Below are 19,001 nucleotides of genomic sequence, written 5' to 3' on the forward strand. Positions count from 1 at the left end.
CAACTGAATAATGATATGTCAAGAACCACTTTAACAGAATTCATGGATCTTTGCACTCGCGATCCATTTGCAAGAACCCTGTACTATGCGGATATTCCCAGATTCTACACATGGACTAATAAGAGATGGGAAAGAAGGAGAATGGGGAAAAGAGTGGAGGAGTACTCCGGGATTTTCAAAGCAAATGTTCTGGGTCGAGTGTATACCGTTTCTCCACGAAGTGGTAACCTCTACTATTTGAGATTTCTTCTTCATCACACAAAGGGACCAGTGTCTTTCCAATCATTGAAAACACATGACGGAGATACCTTTCCATCATTCAAAGACGTCTGTAGAGAGGATTGTTGCAAGCTGACGATCATTGGCAGCAAACTATAGAAGAAGCAGCGAGAACAACAATGCCCAGAGCAATGAAAGATTTGTTTGTCGTCTTGCTAACAAACACTGAAATCAACAATCCACAGCAATTATGGAACTGGTTCAAGGATTCAATGTCTGAAGATTTCATTAATGGAGAGGAGAACTATCAATGATCCTAACATCATGATCGATGAGCGGCATCATGGACAAGCTCTTCTGTATTTCCAAGAGAAACTCGAGAACTTGGGCAAAACACTTCAAGAATATAACTTGCCAACACTAAAAAACTGTACAATTCCTCAAAGTGCTGGCAATCTGGAAATATTGCATGAACTGCAATACAACAGAGATGAACAGCAGGAATTTGTTTCACAGAAGGAGCCCCTATTGAATAATGAGCAAAGAGAAGTATATGAATATGTGCGCGACTGCTTGGAAAGGAATCTCTCTTCAATGATTTTCATTGATGCACCAGGAGGAACAGGCAAAAACTTATCATCAACTTGATCCTCGCTAAAGTTAGAGGAGATGGAGGTGTTACTATTGCTGTAGCATCATCAGGTATTGCAGCAACATTGATGCCTGGTGATAGGACAGCACATTCACGATTCAAAATGAGGATGCCCTTTGCAACATCGATAAAAACACCACTGCTGCAAATTTACTCCAAAATGTGAGGCTTATTGTCTGGGATGAGTGCCCCATGATTAGGAGGGAGAGCTTTGAAGCCGTGGACCGCACTCCTCATGATGTATGCGGCAGGAATGAGGCCTTCGGGGGTATTTTAACCATTTGCTGTGGCAATTTCCATCAGCTTCTAGCAGTTGTGAAACGCGGAAATGATGCTGATGTGGAGAATTCATGCATTAAAAAATCATACTTATGAAGAAGCTTCATCAAGTTTCAATTGAAGAGAAACATGCAATTGAGTGAGGGAGAAGGACGATATTCTCAGTTCTTATTGGATGTTGGAGAAGAAAAGATTGAGAAAAATGAAAACAATGAAATCGAATTACCTGAAGATATGATTCAGCCAGCAACAACTATGGAAGAATGCATTGATTTCATCTACCCGACATTCGTCAATCCTGCAGACCTCTTCTCAATGAATTCTATCTTGGTTCCTCTTAATGAAATGATGCAAAAAATAAACTTCACATGCATTAGACACTTCGCTGGAATCATGAAGAATACTGCTCATTCAATGCCGTAAGTGAAGGAGCTGACGCCACTCATTTTCCTACAGAATTCCTTGATTCCATCGAACCCTCTGGATTGCCACCACATAAACTGGAAATGAGGAGGGGATCTCCCATCATTTCAATGAGGAACTTGGATCCACGAAGGTTTTGCAATGGAACGCGAATGATGGTGGAAGAACTGCACGACAATCTCATCGCAGCAAAGATAAACATTGGTGCATTCAAAAATGATATTGTCATGATCCCAAGAATTACTCTCAGTATATCAGAAGGGGAAGATGTCCCTCTTCAGCGGAGCCAGTTCCCGATGCAGTCATGCTTTGCTATGACTATACATAAGGCACGAGGCCAAATCATGAAGAATGTGTTGATTTATCTGGAGAAACCAGTATTCCAGCATGGTCAGCTGTATGTGGCTTTAAGCCGGGGAAAAGAAATAAAACCGTTAGAGTATTCCTGAAGGGTGGCAGATCAACCAGAAATGTGGTCATAAAAAGTATCCTTCGTTAAACGAGGAGGACCAATACATGTCTTTCTTCTTTAATACACTGAGTTCTTCTTCTTTGATTTCCAAAGCACGTCACATCACACTGCACTACCTTTCTCTCAAAAGGTGCCCCAACGGGTCACCCGGTTGTCTAGAAATTCTACAAATCTGCATCAAGGTACACACTGAGTTAATTGTACTGCACAAGAGAGCAATATTTTCCAGCTAGGCAAGTCCATTTTGACAATTTCCTCGGACAGCGACAAAGGAAATCAATCTGATGAATTGAGATTACTTCTGAAATAAAATATAAGTAAATATATCCAATGAATTGAGTGATTAAGATTAAAGCAGGTATATTATGCATGGTAAAAATGCTTTCATCCATACTTTTTCCAAAGAGCAATACCATTTCCTGCCCTTTAAAGGTAGAAAATAATGATCTTTTGATGTTTCCAGTAGAAATCATTCAGCAAAGACTGTCTCCAGCCAACACACCAGCCTGCAGTTTGTCTTTACACAGGTGCTGAGTCAACTGCTGCACCATTTCCGTAGTTGTTTCAGATTTTCTGCATTCCTAGCATTTCTGTTCATAGTTCACAATTATTCTCTATTTTCATTGTTTTTTTTCTTAAAGAGTGGTGAGGAACGTGAAATCATTGTAAAAATATATTGTTTACAACATGCTTGACACAATGAAGTGCAATTCTAACCGAGTAAAAACCACACAACATAAATTTAAGAAATAAAGCTCACATTTATATAGCAAAAGATAGAGGAGCGAGCCTTAGATCCCACACCACTAGGTTCAGGAACAGTTTTTACCCTACAACCATCAGGATCCTAAACAGCGTGGATAACTTCACTCACCTCAACACAGAACTGATTCCACAACCTATGGACTCACTTTCAAGGATTTTACAACTCATGCTCTCAATATTATTATTATTATTACTTGCTTCATTGTGTATTTACACAAATTGTCAGTCTTTGCTTGTCTGTAATTTTTCATTGATTCTATTGTACTTCTTTGTTTTACTGTGGATCCCTGCAACAAAATAAATCTCAGTTTTTGGTGGCATATACTGTACATACTTTGAAAATAAAATTTACTTTGAACTTTGGACTTTGAAGAACAATCTGCTGGGGGAACTCAGCAGGTCAGAGAGAAATGTCCAATTTGAAGTCTGGGTCTTGATTTGAAATGTCAACTGTCCATTTCCCTCTACAGATGCTGTCTCACCTGCTGAGTTCCTCCAGCTTTAATTTTTTTGCTCCAGACTCCAGCATCGGTTGGATCTCATTTTCCTGTCTCCCTATATTCTGGAACACCAAGTTAACAACAACACCTCTGCCAGACTGTAATTTATTGATTATAGTTCCTCAGGTGATATTGGGGGAGGGGGCGGTCCCTGGACTCCAGTTTGGCAACCCTGCCTTAGGCACATATATATAGCTGGACTGCCTAAGACTTAAGTACTGCACAGTACTTAAGTAATTTCATGTATTACACTGTACTGCTGCCACAAAAAAAACTTTTATGACTTAAGTGAGTGATGGTAAACCTGATCCTGATCTGGGTCCCTATTGTGGACTGAGAATGGGAAGAGGGCAGAGAGAAGGGAATCATGGTTGGGAAAAGGGGAAGGGACAGAGGAGGGAGTGGGAAGCACCACAGAGACATTCTGTAATGATCAATAAACATAGATAGATAGACATAGAATAGAACAGCACAGTACAGGCCCTTCGGCCCACAATGTTGTACTGACCCTTAAACCCTGCCTCCCATATAACCCCCCAACTTAAATTCCTCCATATACCTGTCTCGTAGTCTCTTAAACTTCACTAGTGTATCTGCTTCCATCACTGACTCAGGCAATGCATTCCACACACCAACCACACTCCGAGTGAAAAACCTTCCTCTAATATCCCCCTTGAACTTCCCACCCCTTACCTTAAAGCCATGTCCTCTTGTATTGAGCAGTGGTGCCCTGGGGAAGAGGAGCTGGCTGTCCACTCTGTCTATTCCTCTTAATATCTTGTATACCTCTATCATGTCTCCTCTCATCCTCCATCTCTTCAAAGGGTAAAGCCTTAGGTCCCTTAATCTCTGATCATAATGCATACTCTCTAAACCAGGCAGTCAGTCAGTCAGGCAGTGGGTTCCGTCCCAAATCCGGGGTTGGCGGCTATGCACCTCATCTTCTTCAATCTTGCGACAGCATCGAGTACAGCCTCTCCTCCAGTTTGTTCTCGCTGGCCACCTCGGCACTGTCTGCCGCCGCCCCCGCTGAACTCGAGCCTGAGGCCGTGTCGGCCTCCAGCCGCGGCCACTTCCTCGAGCTCGGCCCTTCCTTAGGCGGAGGCCTTGGGCAGGTCCAGGCACATGGTGCAGCGCCCAAGCTCATCATGTCTCTTCTAACTAAGCGCATAGCGTACGATTCATAGATACATGGTGAGGCTTTAATCTCTTCCACGGAAGATGGCCGTTGGCCCACAAGTAGCTCATCTGCCCTTTGTCGGGTCTTGTTTTTTTTTAGTCCTGCTGGGTGTCCTCACACCCTCCTCACCAGACTAAGTCTGGTGGGGGAGCCGGTCCAAGTCGCCGACCACTCAACCACAGCCCCCGGCCGAGTGCCGGGTGCCCGCCCCCCGCCGAATCTCTCCGAGCATCCAGCACCTGACCGAAAACCATGGTAGAGTGGCCGGTGATCGAACCAGGCAGCATCCTGGTAAATCTCCTCTGTACCCTTTCCAATGCTTCCACATCCTTCCTATAGTGAGGAGACCAGAACTGGACGCAGTACTCCAAGTGCAGCCTAACCTGAGTTTTATAGAGCTGCATCATTACCTCGCAACTCTTAAACTCTATCCCTCTATTTATGAAGGCTAACACCCCTTAAGCTTTCTTAATTACCCTATCCACCTGTGAGACAACTTTCAGGGATCTGTGGACATGTACCCCCCAGATCCCTCTGCTCCTCCACACTACCAAGTATCCAGCCATTTACTTTGTACTCTGCCTTGGAGTTTGTCCTTCCAAAGTGCACCACCTCACACTTCTCCAGGTTGAACTCCATCTGCCACTTCTCAGCCCACTTCTGCATCCTATCACTGTCTCTCTGCAATCTTCGACAATCCTCTACACTATCCACAACACCACCAACCTTTGTGTCATCTGCAAACTTGCCAACCCACCCTTCTACCCCCACATCCAGGTCGTTAATAAAAATCACAAAAAGTAGAGGTCCCAGAACAGATCCTTGTGGGACACCACTAGTCACAACCCTCCAATCAAAATGTACTCCCTCCACCACGACCCTTTGCTTTCTGCAGACAAGCCAATTCTGAATCCACCTGGCCAAACTTCCCTGGATCCCATGCCTTCTGACTTTCTGAATAAGCCTACCGTGTGGAACCTTGTCAAATGCCTTACTAAAATCCATGTCGATCACATCCACTTCACTACCCTCATCTATATGCCTGATCACCTCCTCAAAGAACTCTAGCAGGCTTGTTAGACACGATCTGCCCTTCACAAAGCCATGCTGACTGTCCCTGATCAGACCATGTTTCTCTAAATGCCCAGAGATCCTATCTCTAAGAATCTTTTCCAATAACTTTCCCACCACAGATGGCTCACTGGTCTATAATTACCCGGACTATCCCTATTACCTTTTTTGAACAAGGGGACAACATTCGCCTCCCTCCAATCCCCCGGTACCATTTCTGTGGACAACGATGACATAAAGATCCTATCCAGCGGCTCAGCAATCTCTTCCCTCGCCTCATGGAGCAGCCTGGGGAATATTCCGTCAGGCCCCAGGGACTTATCTGTCCTAATGTATTTTAACAACTCCAACACCTCCTCTCCCTTAATATCAACATGTTCCAGAACATCAATCTTACTCATATTGTCCTCACCGTCATCAAGTTCCCTCTCATTGGTGAATACCGAACAGAAGTATTCATTGAGGGCCTCGCTCACTTCCACAGCCTCCAGGCACATCTTCCCACCTTTATCTCTAATCAGCCCTACCTTCACTCCTGTCATCCTTTTGTTCTTCACATAATTGAAGAATGCATTGGGGTTTTCCTTTACCCTACTTGCCAAGGCCTTGTCAAGCCCCCTTCTTGCCAACTGTTTGGAATCAAATGACCCTATCTGGTGACTCAGGGCTGGATGTGTCTGTAACCTTGCCACACCCTGCCCCCGGCACTTCTTCTCTGCCACCTGTCACACTCCTCTTCCACAGTGTTCCATCCTCGCCATTCCCAACAACCTTTGCTCCAGCCAGATTTACAAACTCACTCTCCACTCCATGTGGACAAATGCAGTACTGTACAAAAGACTTGGGCACCCTGGCTGTTTATATGTGCCTCAGACTTTTGGACAGTACTGTAAGTCTACAGACAACACTACCATAGCAGGGGCTGCATCTCAGAAAATGACAAAATGAAGTACAAAGTTCATAGAAACATAGAAAATAGGTGCAGGAGTAGGCCATTCGGCCCTTCGAGCCTGCACCGCCATTTATTATGATCATGGCTGATCATCCAACTCAGAACCCTGCACCAGCCTTCCCTCCATACCCCCTGATCCCCCTAGCCACAAGGGCCATATCTAACTCCCTCTTAAATATAGCCAATGAACCGGCCTCAACAGTTTCCTGTGGCAGAGAATTCCACAGATTCACCACTCTCTGTGTGAAGAAGTTTTTCCTAATCTCAGTCCTAAAAGGCTTCCCCTTTATCCTCAAACTGTCACCCCTCATAATTCAATGTTCAAAGTAAATTTATTATTAAAGAATGTATGAGTCACCATATACTATCTTGAGATTAATTTTCTTGCAGAATTCACAAGAAAGAGATAGAGGGCCTAGTGGCTTGGCACCTGTCCCTCAAGGTCAGCAAAACAAAAGAGCTGGTAAATATTGACTTCAGAACAGAAAACAGACACTACTCTGTGGATCAATGGTGCTAAAGTAGAGATGCTGGGGAGCTTCAAATCAAGGTATAAATGTCACCAGGAATTTATCCTGGTCAAGCCACTTTGATGCCACAGCCACGAAAGCACACCAGTGCCTCTTCTTCCTCAGAAAGTTAAGGGAATTCCACATGCCACCGGAATTCTCACCAATTTTTTTAAAAAAGCATCATAGAAAGTTTCTTATATAGATGTATCACATTTCCATAGATGTTGCCTGGCCTGCTGAGTTCCTCAATCATTTTGTAGGAGCTTCTTCTCGGTTTTCAAGCACTCAAAACCACTTCAGACATGGATTCCCTTTGTAGTGTACACAATCATTGTTGGCTAAGAATGCGCAGCAAACATTCTGCATCTCGACTTTTGAAGCAAGTGGACTGAATAACCAATTACAATCACCTTTAGATGGCTTTTGCTGTGAAAGTGGTGTAAACTAGGAGAACCAAGTATGCTTTGTTTTGTGCCCAGGTATCTTTTAGATCCATCTGAGCAACTAGAGATAACAGGCTGGAACTCAATTTTAATAACTCATCCAATCAATGGCAACTCAGAATAATGCACTGCTCATTCAGTGTAACGTCTGCCTGGATTAAGCAATTAAATCCTGAAGTCACACAGAAATCTACTCAGCAATTAATCTGAGGTGTCGCACAGATAAAATTTTAATGTTGATAGCTGGGACAGCATTACCAGAATCCTTTGATTTGACTTCTAACCTTTCTGTATAACATTATTCCTTCAATTATTTCATTTAAGGCTATAATTCACTCTATCATGGAAAGAAAAGGTCATTCTGGACATTGATGAGGCAAATGATGGTACAGGCATCACTCGTTTTAAACTAATGCAAGTCCCTTGTCGAGAACACCACACAAAATTGAATCAGATGGGAAAAAGTACCATGATTAAATGACAAATGGACTGGAATAATGATAAATAGTTCAGAACAGTAATATCTGATGACTTTTCATTTACATATAACACACACAAAACGCTGGAGGAACTCAGCAGGTCAGGCATTATCTTTGGAAAGGAATATAGAGTCAACATTTCCGGCCAAGTCCTGATGAAGGGTCTCAACCCAAAATATTGACTGTTTATTCCTCTCCACAGATGCTGACCTGCTGAGTTCCTCCAGCATTTTGTGTGTGTGACTCCGGATTTCCAGCATCTGGGTGCCAAAGCAGCATAGCAGTTAGCGCAACAATATTACAGCTCAAGGCGTCAGAGTTTGGCATTCAGTTTCAGCATTATCTGGAAGGAGTCTGTGCGTTCTCCCCGTGGAATGCGTGGGTTTTTTTCCTGGGTGCTATGGTTTCCTCCCACAATCCAAAGACATACTGGGCAGGTTAATTCGTCATTGTAAGTTGTCTTGTGATTAGGTTAGGGTTAAATTAGGGTTGCTGGGGCAGTGAGGCTCGAAGGGCTGGAAGGGCCAATTTCACGCTATATGTTAAATAAATAAATAAATCAGCAGAATCTCTTTGTGTTAACTTTCCACTATGTAGTTGAAACTTGAAATAGAGTGGGGGGAGGGGATAACATAGCACAGAGAACAATGTCCACTCATCGCACAATGAAATACTGATATTCTGAAAATTAAATGACTACTTAACCACCAGATCTCACATTATTGAAAGTCAATACATGCACACACGCTGAATTCAGTAGACACATACAGAGTGTGTGGGTGGGGTAAGGAGGTGTGCAAGATGTACATTTTATTGAATTTCTATTTGTCTTTTAGCCATTTGCATTTCTTCAACACTATAGTGCTATCTAATTGCAGAAACTGAAACGGAGGTTCTGATGCCTTGTAATTTCAACTATGGAAACACTACATTCATCCTGTACATAAACACAAGATATTCGCAGATGCTGGAAATCTTAGACTACAAGACCACAAGACATGGGAAAAGAATTAGGCCATTTGGCCCATTGAGTCTGCTCCGCCAATCTATCATGGCTGATTTATTATCCTCTCATCCTCATTCTCCTTCCTTCTCCCCATAACCTTCGATACTCCGAATAATCAAGAAACTATCAACCTCTGCTTTAAATATACCCAATGACTTGACCTGTACAGGAATTTGTGGCAATGAGTTTCAAAGATTTCAAAGGTTTCAAAGGTACAATTTAATGTCAGAGAAATGTATACAATATACATCCTGAAATGCTTTTTCTTCGCAACCATCCACTAAAACAGAGGAGTGCCCCCAAAAATGAATGACAGTTGAAGGTTAGAACCCCAAAGTCTCCCCCAGCTCCCCTCCCTCCTGCGCATAAGCGGTAGCAAGCAAAAATTCCCCCCCTTCCCCCACCTGTAAAAAAAAAGCATCGGCACCCGCCACCAAGCACTCAAGCGTGAGCAAGGCAACAGTAAAGACACAGACTTGCAGTACTCCAAAGACTACATTGTTCACCCGGCACTGGACATAACACAGTCAGTCAGTCAGTCAGTCTCTCTCTCCCTCTCTAATAAGGGAGAAAGTGATGTCTCTGTTTCACAACGAGTGGGGAGACATAATAAACAACTCGCTGGTTTACGATGTTTACGAGTTCCACAGATCTACACCCTCTGGCAAAAGAAATTCCTCCTCATCTTTGTGCTGAAGGAACATTCTTATATTCTGAGGCTGTGTCTTCTGGTCCTAGATTCCCACACTATAGGAAACATCCTCTCCACATCCACTCTATCTTTCAATATTCAGTAGGCTTTAATGAGAACCGCCCCCCATTCTTCTAAATGCCAGCGAGTACAGGCCTAGAGCCATCAAATGTTAACCCTGTCATTTCCAGGATCATTCTCATGAACCTCCTCTGACCATCTCCAATGCAGGTACATCCTTTCTTAGAAATGAGACCTAAAACAGCTCACAATACTCCAAATGCAGTCTGACCAATCCCTTATTATCTTAAGCAACACACAAAAAATCCTGGAGGAACTCAGCGAATCAGGCTTTATTCTCCATAACTCTCATCATCTTCAACAGGATCCTATTACTAAGCATATCTTTCCATCCTCCTTGTCTCCGCATTCTGTTGGAATTGCTCTCTATATGACTCCCTTGTCCACTCGTCCCTCCCCACCAATCTCCCTCCTGGCACTAATCCCTGTAGACATGACAAATGCTAACCTGCTCCTCACACCTCCCTCACTATCATTAAGGGCCCTATAGAATCCTTCCAGGTGAGGCAAAACTTCACCTGCCAGTCTGTCATGGTCATCTACTGTATCCAGTGCTCCCAATGAGGCCTGATGCAGATTGGGGGGACCACCTTCGCTCTGTCTGCTACAAAAGGTCAGGATCTCTCAGTGGCTACCCATTTCAATTTGAATTCCCATTCCCATTCCAACATGTCTGTCTCCTCTAGCAGTAGAGGAGAAGGAGCAATTTCTCCTCAGTTTAAAAAAGAATCTCCTATTCCATCTGGCAGCATCTAACCTAATGGCATGAAGATCCATTTCTCTAATTTCCAGTAATTTCTCCCCTCCTCCACACTTTTTCCATTCGCCATTCTGACTCCCCTCTCAAACCTTCTCTTCTCACCTGCCCATCACCTCCATCTGGTTCCCCTCCTCCTTCCAAAGTTCAAATTTCAAAGTAAAATTTATTTTCAGAGTACATACATGTCACCATGTACAATGCTGATATTCTTTTCCCTGCATGTATACTCAGCAAATCTCTAGAACAGTAACCGTAAACAGGATCAATGAACAACAAACTGTGCAAATGTAAATATAAATAAATAGCAATAAATAATGAGAATAAGAAATAACAAACAACTGCCCTAGATTTCCATATTTGTTAATAGAGAGTCAGGCTTTACTCTTTTTTTTTCCATATTTCATGCAAAATAAATCAGTTAAAGTACAACAATAATGAACAGTGCAAACAACCCACAACATGAATGCAAAGTTATTAAGAGTTAAGTTTAGAATGTCTACTAAAATTAAAACAAGTTATTCTCACTTTGCCTGGCTTTCTTGTTCCCTAACCCATCTAGTTCCATCTGCACGTCATCAATCTGGTTCCACCTGTCATCTTCCAGACTATCTCTACCTTTCTACTCCCCTCCTACCATTTGCCTATCCTTTCTCCTTTCTGGTGCCTCCTTTCACCCACCAGCATCTTGTCCTTAAACTCCTCCTTGCCCCATCCCATATGGTTCCATCTACCCATCATTCCCCATCTCACCTGCTTCTACCGATCACCTACTGAACCCCGTCTCATTCCTCTCTCTCGCCCTTTTCCCTGATATCATCAGTCCTGATGCAACCCAACTTTCAGCCTCCAAAGATGCTGCCCCTCCCACTGAGTTCTTTCAACAACCTTAAGCACGGGAGATCCCAAGATGCTGGAAATCCAGAGCAACACACACAAAGTGCTGGAGGAACCCAGCAGGTCAGGTAGTATCTATGGAAGAGAAAAGATAGTCAACATTTAGGCTACGACCATTCATCAAATCCTTCAGACCTCCATAGATGCTGCCTGACCTGCTTAGTTCCTCCAGCATTTTCTGTGTTCTTCCAGTAATCTGTTTCTTGCTCTAAATTCCAGTATCCTGTTTCTCTTTACATTACTTTGAGCATCCATACTGTCCAAGAACCTGTATGATTGTCCATCTTGTAGGGGTGGCAATGGCAAACAACTTCTGTAGACAAATTTGCCAAGAACAATCATAGTCAAAGACGTGGTCATTGCTCACGTCATACAACATGGCACATAATGACGACAATGATGATGAATCTATACCATCCATGCTCAATCTCACAATCCCAGGGAGTAATGACAACATGATGACCTCAGCACTGTCCTTAACAATATTAACCCAATACATAATGCAATGCAAGTACAGTACAGTACAACAGAAAATGAACTCCCCTTCATAAGATGTGCCCAGTGCTAAGGCACTAATATATTCCTTTCAGAGTCATTAAAGAAACAATTACCATAACACCATAACAGATAGGAGCAAAATTATGCCAATCAGCGTATCGAGTCTGCTCCGCCATTTGATCATGACTGATTTCTCAACTCTCTCAACTCCATCTTCCTGTCTTCTCCCTGTAACATTTGATGTTCTTACTGATCAAAAACTTAATCAACCTCTGCTTTAAATATACTCAATGACTTGGCCCCCACAGCCATCTGTGCAATGAATTCCACAGATTCACTGCCCTCCAGCTAAAGAAATTCCATCTCTGTTGTAAAGGGATGTCCTTCTATTTTAGGGCTGAGTCCTCTGGTTATAAACTCTCCCACTGTTGGAAACATCTTCTCCACGTCCACTCCATCTTGGCCTTTCAATATTTCGAGTGTTTCAGAGATCCTCCCCCCCACTTATTTTCCAAAACTCCAGCAAGTACAGACCCAGAGCCATTAAATGCTCCTCATACCATTAATCTTAATTGTTGAACAAACTACCTATGATGTTAGCCCTGTCCTCTTATCCTGTCAGTTCCCTGAGCATGTCAGCTTGCTCTATTCCAACTCGACTCACAAGCTGCTTGATGTCCTGCTGCTCCGCTGCCGAAGTTGCACGCTCGCCGAGTTCAGTAATGGTTTCCACTTGCTCTTGCTGACCAAACTTAGACAGATCGTCTTCAATCATCACCTTCTCCTTTCCATACCTGCAAAAGTGAAAAAATGGAACTATAAGCAATCATTTTCTTTGGTTCTCTTCCTCATGCCACACTCAGAAACAATGTCCTCCATTAACTGAACAATTCACAGTGCAAACGACCGGGGTTCAATTCCCAGCACTGTCTGTAAGGAGTTTGTACGTTTCCCCCCATGACCTCATGGGCTTCCTCTGGGTGCTCCAGTTTCCTCCCACATTCCAAAGACATACAGGTTAGGATCAGTAAGTTGTGGGCATGCTACACTGGCGTGGAAGCATGGCAACAGTTGTGAGCTGCCCTCAGCACATATATTCAGATTGTGTTGGTCTTTGACACAAATGATGCATTTCACTGTATGTTTCAATGTAAATGTTACAAATAAAGATAATTAAGTGTTTCCTTCTTAAGCCAAGGAGTACACGATAGCAATATTCAAGAACAGCAATCCAATAATAGCAGTTTTCTTCTCAATTCTATTTCTGCTGTGCTCAGTCGAATGCTTTAAGTCATAAATGATTAAACAGTTCAGGCAATGCTGTTACAATGGCTCAGTCATAAAAGCATTATCTGACTGTACATACACATATACAAAACAATTATGTATACAATCTTACCGTTTGGGCAATACCCGCTCACATTTCCTTTCCTTATTGCTTGTACATTGCGATGGAGACGCAACATAAAAAATTTTTACTCACTCATGTTGTGAGATGGATGTAAGAAATAAAATTCTAATTCTAATTCTATTACTGAGAGTTGGAGCAAGTCTTTCAGAACACATGAGCCCTAGTTTCTATCTGAGACTGATCGCTTGTTGTGCTGCAGCACAGGACCATTAAGACTGTTGACTGCTGTGCAGTCCGTCCTCTCCATACACAAGAAAAACTTGCTGGCACTCAAAACTGAATCTGTGGCATTCTTTGCCACAGGTGACTGTGATGGCAAAGTCATTTGGGTATATTTAAGACAGAAGCAAAGGGATAAGGGGAGATGGCATGAGAATGAGTCTGAGAGCGAGATGGATCAACCATGATGAAATGGCGGAGCAGACTCAATGGTCCAAATGGCCAAACTCTGCTCCTATACCTTATGGTCTTCTGATTTTAAAACTAAAGTGCCCACGTGATGAATGACAATTTCAAAAGTTACTGAAATGACATCAGAACTATAATCCAATGTACTTGCCCCTTAATGCTGCACTGCACTTTCTCTGTAACTTGTATTGCATTGGTTTATTATTGTCACATGTACTAAGATACAGTGCAAAGCTTGTCTTGCATACTGTTCAAACAGATCAGATCATTACATAGCGCACTGAGGCGAAACAAGCTAAAACAATAACAAAGCAGCCAAATAGTTGTAAATCAAGGGAACTGGACCTGCTGTGTTGTCTAGAAGACGTTTGCCTTGATTTACCACTGCTTGATATACAATGAGCTGGATGACTGAGAACCTTCATAGGCACATAAGAAGGTAGAATAAAGTGTAACAGCTACAGAGAGAGTGCAGCACAGATAGACAACAAAAGACAGGATCAGGATGGGAGGCTGGGTGACATGGTTGCATAGTGGTTAGCATAACGTTATTACAACACCAGTGATCACAAATCAGGATTCAATTCCCACTGCTGTTGCTCTAGAGTCTATAATTCTCCTTGTGACCATGTGGGTTTTCTCTCACATTCCAAATCGCACAGGTTAGTAGATTAATTGGCTGCCATGGGCTCATTGGGCCAGATCCCTAAAAAAAAATGTTAGCTGCTGTACAGAAGCAGTGATAAGTAGAGACAGCCATAGAGGGCAAACTGCATCTTCTGATATGCCAAGCTGTGTCCACAACTGCCTATAGTTTCTAGCGATCATATGCAGAGCAGTTGCTATACTAAACCAATATGCATCCAGATAGAATGCTTTCTATGGTGCACTGATAAAAATGGGTAAAGGTCTGCAGGGACATCCCAAATTCTTTACGCAAACACAAGGAAATCTGCAAATGCTGGTAATTCAAGCAACACATACAAAAAATGCTGGTGAATGCAGCAGGCCAGGCAGCATCTATAGGAAGAGGTACAGTTGACGTTTTGGGCCTAGTCCCTTTGTCAGGACTAACTGAAAGAAGAGATAGTAAGAGATTTGAAAGTGGGAGGGGGAGGGGGAGATCCAAAATGATAGGAGAAGACAGGAGGGGGAGGGATGGAGCTAAGAGCTGGAAAGTTGATTGGCAAAAGGGATACGAGGCTGGAGAAGGGAGAGGATCATGGGACGGGAGGCCTAGGGGGAAAGAAATGGGGGGGGGAAGAAAACCCAGAGGGAAAAAAGGGGGAAAAGAAAAATAAATAAATAAATAAATAAATAAGGGATGAGGTACGAGGGGGAGGTGGGGCATTAGCGGAAGTTAGAGAAGTCAATGTTCATGCCATCAGGTTGGAGGCTACCCAGACAGAATATAAGGTGTTGTTCCTCCAACCTGAGTGTGGCTTCATCTTAACAGGAGAGGAGGCCGTGGGTAGACATATCAGAATGGGAATGGGACGTGGAATTAAAATGTGTGGCCACTGGGAGATCCTGCTTTCTCTGGCGGACAGAGCACAGGTGTTCAGCGAAACGGTCTCCCAGCCTGCGTCAGGTCTCGCCAATAAATAGAAGGTGCATCGGGAGCACCGGACGCAGTATATCACTCCAGCCGACTCACAGGTGAAGTGTCGCCTCACCTGGAAGGACTGTCTGGGGCCCTGAATGGTGATGAGGGAGGAAGTGTAAGGGCATGTGTAGCACTTGTTCCGCTTACAAGGATAAGTGCCAGGAGGGAGGGAGGTGGGGACGAATGGACAAGGGAGTCGCGTAGGGAGCGATCTCTGCGGAAAGCAGGGGGGGGGAGGGAAAGATGTGCTTAGTGGTGGGATCCCATTGAAGGTGGCGGAAATTATGGAGAATTATATGTTGGACCCAGAGGCTGATGGGGTGGTAGGCAAGACAAGGGGAACCCTATTCCTAGTGGGGTGGCAGGAGGATAGGGCGAGAGCAGATGTGCGTGAAATGGGAGAGATGCATTTGAGAGCAGAGTTGATGGTGGAGGAAGGGAAGCCCCTTTCTTTAAAAAAGGAGGACATCTCCTTCGTCCTAGAATGAAAAGCCTCATCCTGAGAGCAGATGGCAGCGGAGACAGAGGAACTGCAAGAAGGGGATGGCATTTTTGCAAGAGACAGGGTGGGAAGAGTCCAGGTAGCTGTGAGAGTCCGTAGGCTTACAGTAGACATCAGTAGATAAGCTGTCTCCAGAGATAGAGACAGAAAGATCAAGAAAGGGGAGGGAGCTGTCGGAAATGGACCCCAGGTAAATTTGAGGGCAGGGTGAAAGTTGGAGACAAAGTTAATGAAGTCAACGAGCTCAGCATGTGTGCAGGAAGCAGCGCCAATGCAGTTGTCGATGTAGCGAAGGAAAAGTGGGGGACAGATACCAGAATAGGCTTGGAACGTGGATTGTTCCACAAAGCCAACAAAAAGAAACAAAATTTCTCTAGCCTGATAAGGAAATAAAGGTTCTGTGGAGCTTCCTTAGCAGTGACATCAACGTGATGTTGTTCTGCCCTTTGTATTACTTTGTTGTACTCATGTATTGAAATGATCTCTATGCGTGGCATGCAAAAGGAAACATTTTCCATTATATCTTAGTATATGACATAGTAATAGATCAATCTATGTCCAAGCAGGTGTTAAAGTCAAGATTAGCACTGAATATTGATTTAAGATCTTTGCTTTCTAATTCTGGCTCTTGAACCAAAGGGGATAACTTCATTTAACTTCACTTGCCCTATCATTGAAATGTCCCCTCGACCAATAGACTCACTTCAAGGACTCTTCATCTCAGGTCCTTGATATTTATTGTTTATTTATTATTATTGTTTTTTCTTTTTGATTTGCACAGTTATTCTTCTGCACTCTGGTTGAAAGCCTTAGTTGGGCAGTCTTCCATTGATTCTGTTATAGTTATTATTCTATAGATTTGTTGAGTATGTTTACAAGAAAATGAATCTCAGAGTTGTGTATGGTAACATATATGAACTTTGATAATAAAATTTACTTTGAACTTAATAGGAGAGAACACCAAGTTCTCTCCTATTACTTCTATAGGATGCCTGCCAGATTTACCCAAATATCAGTGGTTACAGTAGGGTATAAAAGACAATTAATTATTGTATAAGCCCATAAGAACATAAGACATAGGAGAAGATTTAAGCCATTCAGCCCATCAAGTCTACTCTGCCATTTGATCACAGATGATTTATTATCCCTCTCAACCCCATTCTCCTGCCTTCTCCCAGTCACCTTTGATGCCCTGACTAATCAAAAACCTGTCAATAAATATATCCAATGATTTGGCCTCCACATCTGTCTGTGGCAATGAATTCCACAGGTTCACCACCCACTGGCAAAAGAAATTCCACTTCATCTCTGTTCTAAGGGGATGTTGCGGGAAATAAGGATAAATGACAGGTCACAACATGAAATTAATCTCTGATAACTAGCTTCTGTTGAATAAACTTCCAAAACTTTTGATTTATACAAAATTATGAGGGGTATAGATGAGAGTAGATGGAAGCAGACTTTTTCCCCTGAGATTGGGTGAGACTACAACTGGAGGTCATAGGTTAAGGGTGAAAGGTGAAATGCTTAAGGGGAAAACGAGGGGGATCTTCTTCACTCAGAGTGTAGTGCGAGTGTGAAATGAGCTGCCAGCAAAGTGGTGGATGCAGGTTTGATGTCATTATTTAAGAGAAATTTGGATAGGTACGTGGATGGGAGGGGTACAGAGGGCTATCGTTCAGCTGCAGGTGGAATGGATCAAGGCAAAATAATTGTTTAGTATGGACTGGATGAGCTGAATGGCCTGCTTTGTGCTGTAGTTTTCCATGACTCTGTTTCCAGATTTGTACCAATTTTTAAATTAAGAATTTCATAATTCCATCATCAATTTTCAATAATTAATCAATAGTTATCAATAATATAATAATAGAATAAATTCCAGACTCTGTAGCCTCTGGAATTCACTTTCATTAGTTCAGAAAGCATTTCATTTAGTGCCACACAATTTTAACATCAATTTCAAGTGGAGAAGAAAGGTCGTACTTTAACCCCACAATTCATATCAAGTTATCATCTCAAAACACCTCTCATAAAACTACCTGTATTTCTTCATGATGATCTATGACCCAAATAATCTCCGTAGTCATAACCCAAATTCGTAAAGAGAAAATATGTAAGTGCAGACTCTAGCGGGTGACTCAGATTCATATACCCCAGGGTGCAATGAAGTTCGTTGTTTGCATTAAGCTTTCAGAGTAAAGAGTCTGCACAGTAATAAATATAACTATAAGCACAAAACAGCAGAATGGGACAAACTTTGCAATGCAGACTGAAATAATGGAAAAAGAATAGGTAAAGTGACAATAGCAGAATAACTCAGAGCGGTACTGTTAAGAGATAGGAGCAGAATTAGACCATTTGGCCCATCAAGTCTACACCATTTCATCATGGCAAATCAATTTTCCCTCTTAGCCCCATTCTCCTGCCTTCTCCCCGTAACCCTTCATGCCGTGACTGATCAAGAATCCATCAACCTCTGCCTTAAACATACTCACTGACTTGGCCTCCACAGCTGCAACAAATTCCACAGATCCACCATTCCCTGGCTAGTAATAAGTATGCATGTCTTATGAGTCCTTCAGGCAAACAATCCAATCATTACTATTTATCATGAAAACCAACACCACGATGTTCATTTATATTAGAAATCATACCCTACAGATGGATGAGGAGAGATAAGGAAATTTGTCTGAAGACTGAAAATATACAGTGTCCACTTTATTAAGTACAAGAATAGAACATGATATGGTCTTCTGCTGCTGTAGCCCATCCACTTCAAAATTTGACATGTGGTGCATTCAGAGATACTCTTCAGTAGAATCAGAATCAGGTTTATTATCACCAGCATGTGACGTGAAATTTGTTAACTGAGCAGTAGCAGTTCAATGCAATACATAATCTAGCAGAGAGAAAAAAATAAGTAAAATAAAAACATAACAATAAATAAACAAGTAAATCAATTACCTATATTGAATAGATCATTTAAAAATGTGTAAAATCAGACAACCTGTATATTAAAAGAATTGAGGTAGTGTCCAAAGTTTCGAAGTCCATTTAGGAATCGGACGGCAGAGGGGAAGAAGCTGTTCCTGAATCGCTGAGTGTGTGCCTTTCTGTCAGAATCAGAATCCAAATCCGTTACTGTTCTAACATGTGGTAATTTGAGTTATTGTTGTCTTCCCGTCAGCTTGAACCAG

At 42.7% G+C, this 19,001-nt stretch overlaps 1 protein-coding gene across 4 annotated transcripts in view; it reads right to left on the reverse strand.

Annotated features, from left to right (window-relative positions):
• The window catches only part of LOC134357131 (MICOS complex subunit mic25-like), an 814,525-nt gene that overhangs the window by 740,861 nt on the left and 54,663 nt on the right, over nucleotides 1-19,001 (reverse strand). For all 4 annotated transcript variants that reach the window (XM_063068429.1, XM_063068427.1, XM_063068428.1 and 1 more), the window contains exon 4: nucleotides 12,542-12,671. In XM_063068429.1, coding sequence (XP_062924499.1) covers nucleotides 12,542-12,671 — 130 coding nt within the window. The remainder of the gene's footprint in view (nucleotides 1-12,541; nucleotides 12,672-19,001) is intronic.

This window comes from Mobula hypostoma, chromosome 15 (assembly GCF_963921235.1).
Source record: "Mobula hypostoma chromosome 15, sMobHyp1.1, whole genome shotgun sequence".
Classification (NCBI taxonomy): Eukaryota; Metazoa; Chordata; class Chondrichthyes; order Myliobatiformes; family Myliobatidae; genus Mobula; species Mobula hypostoma.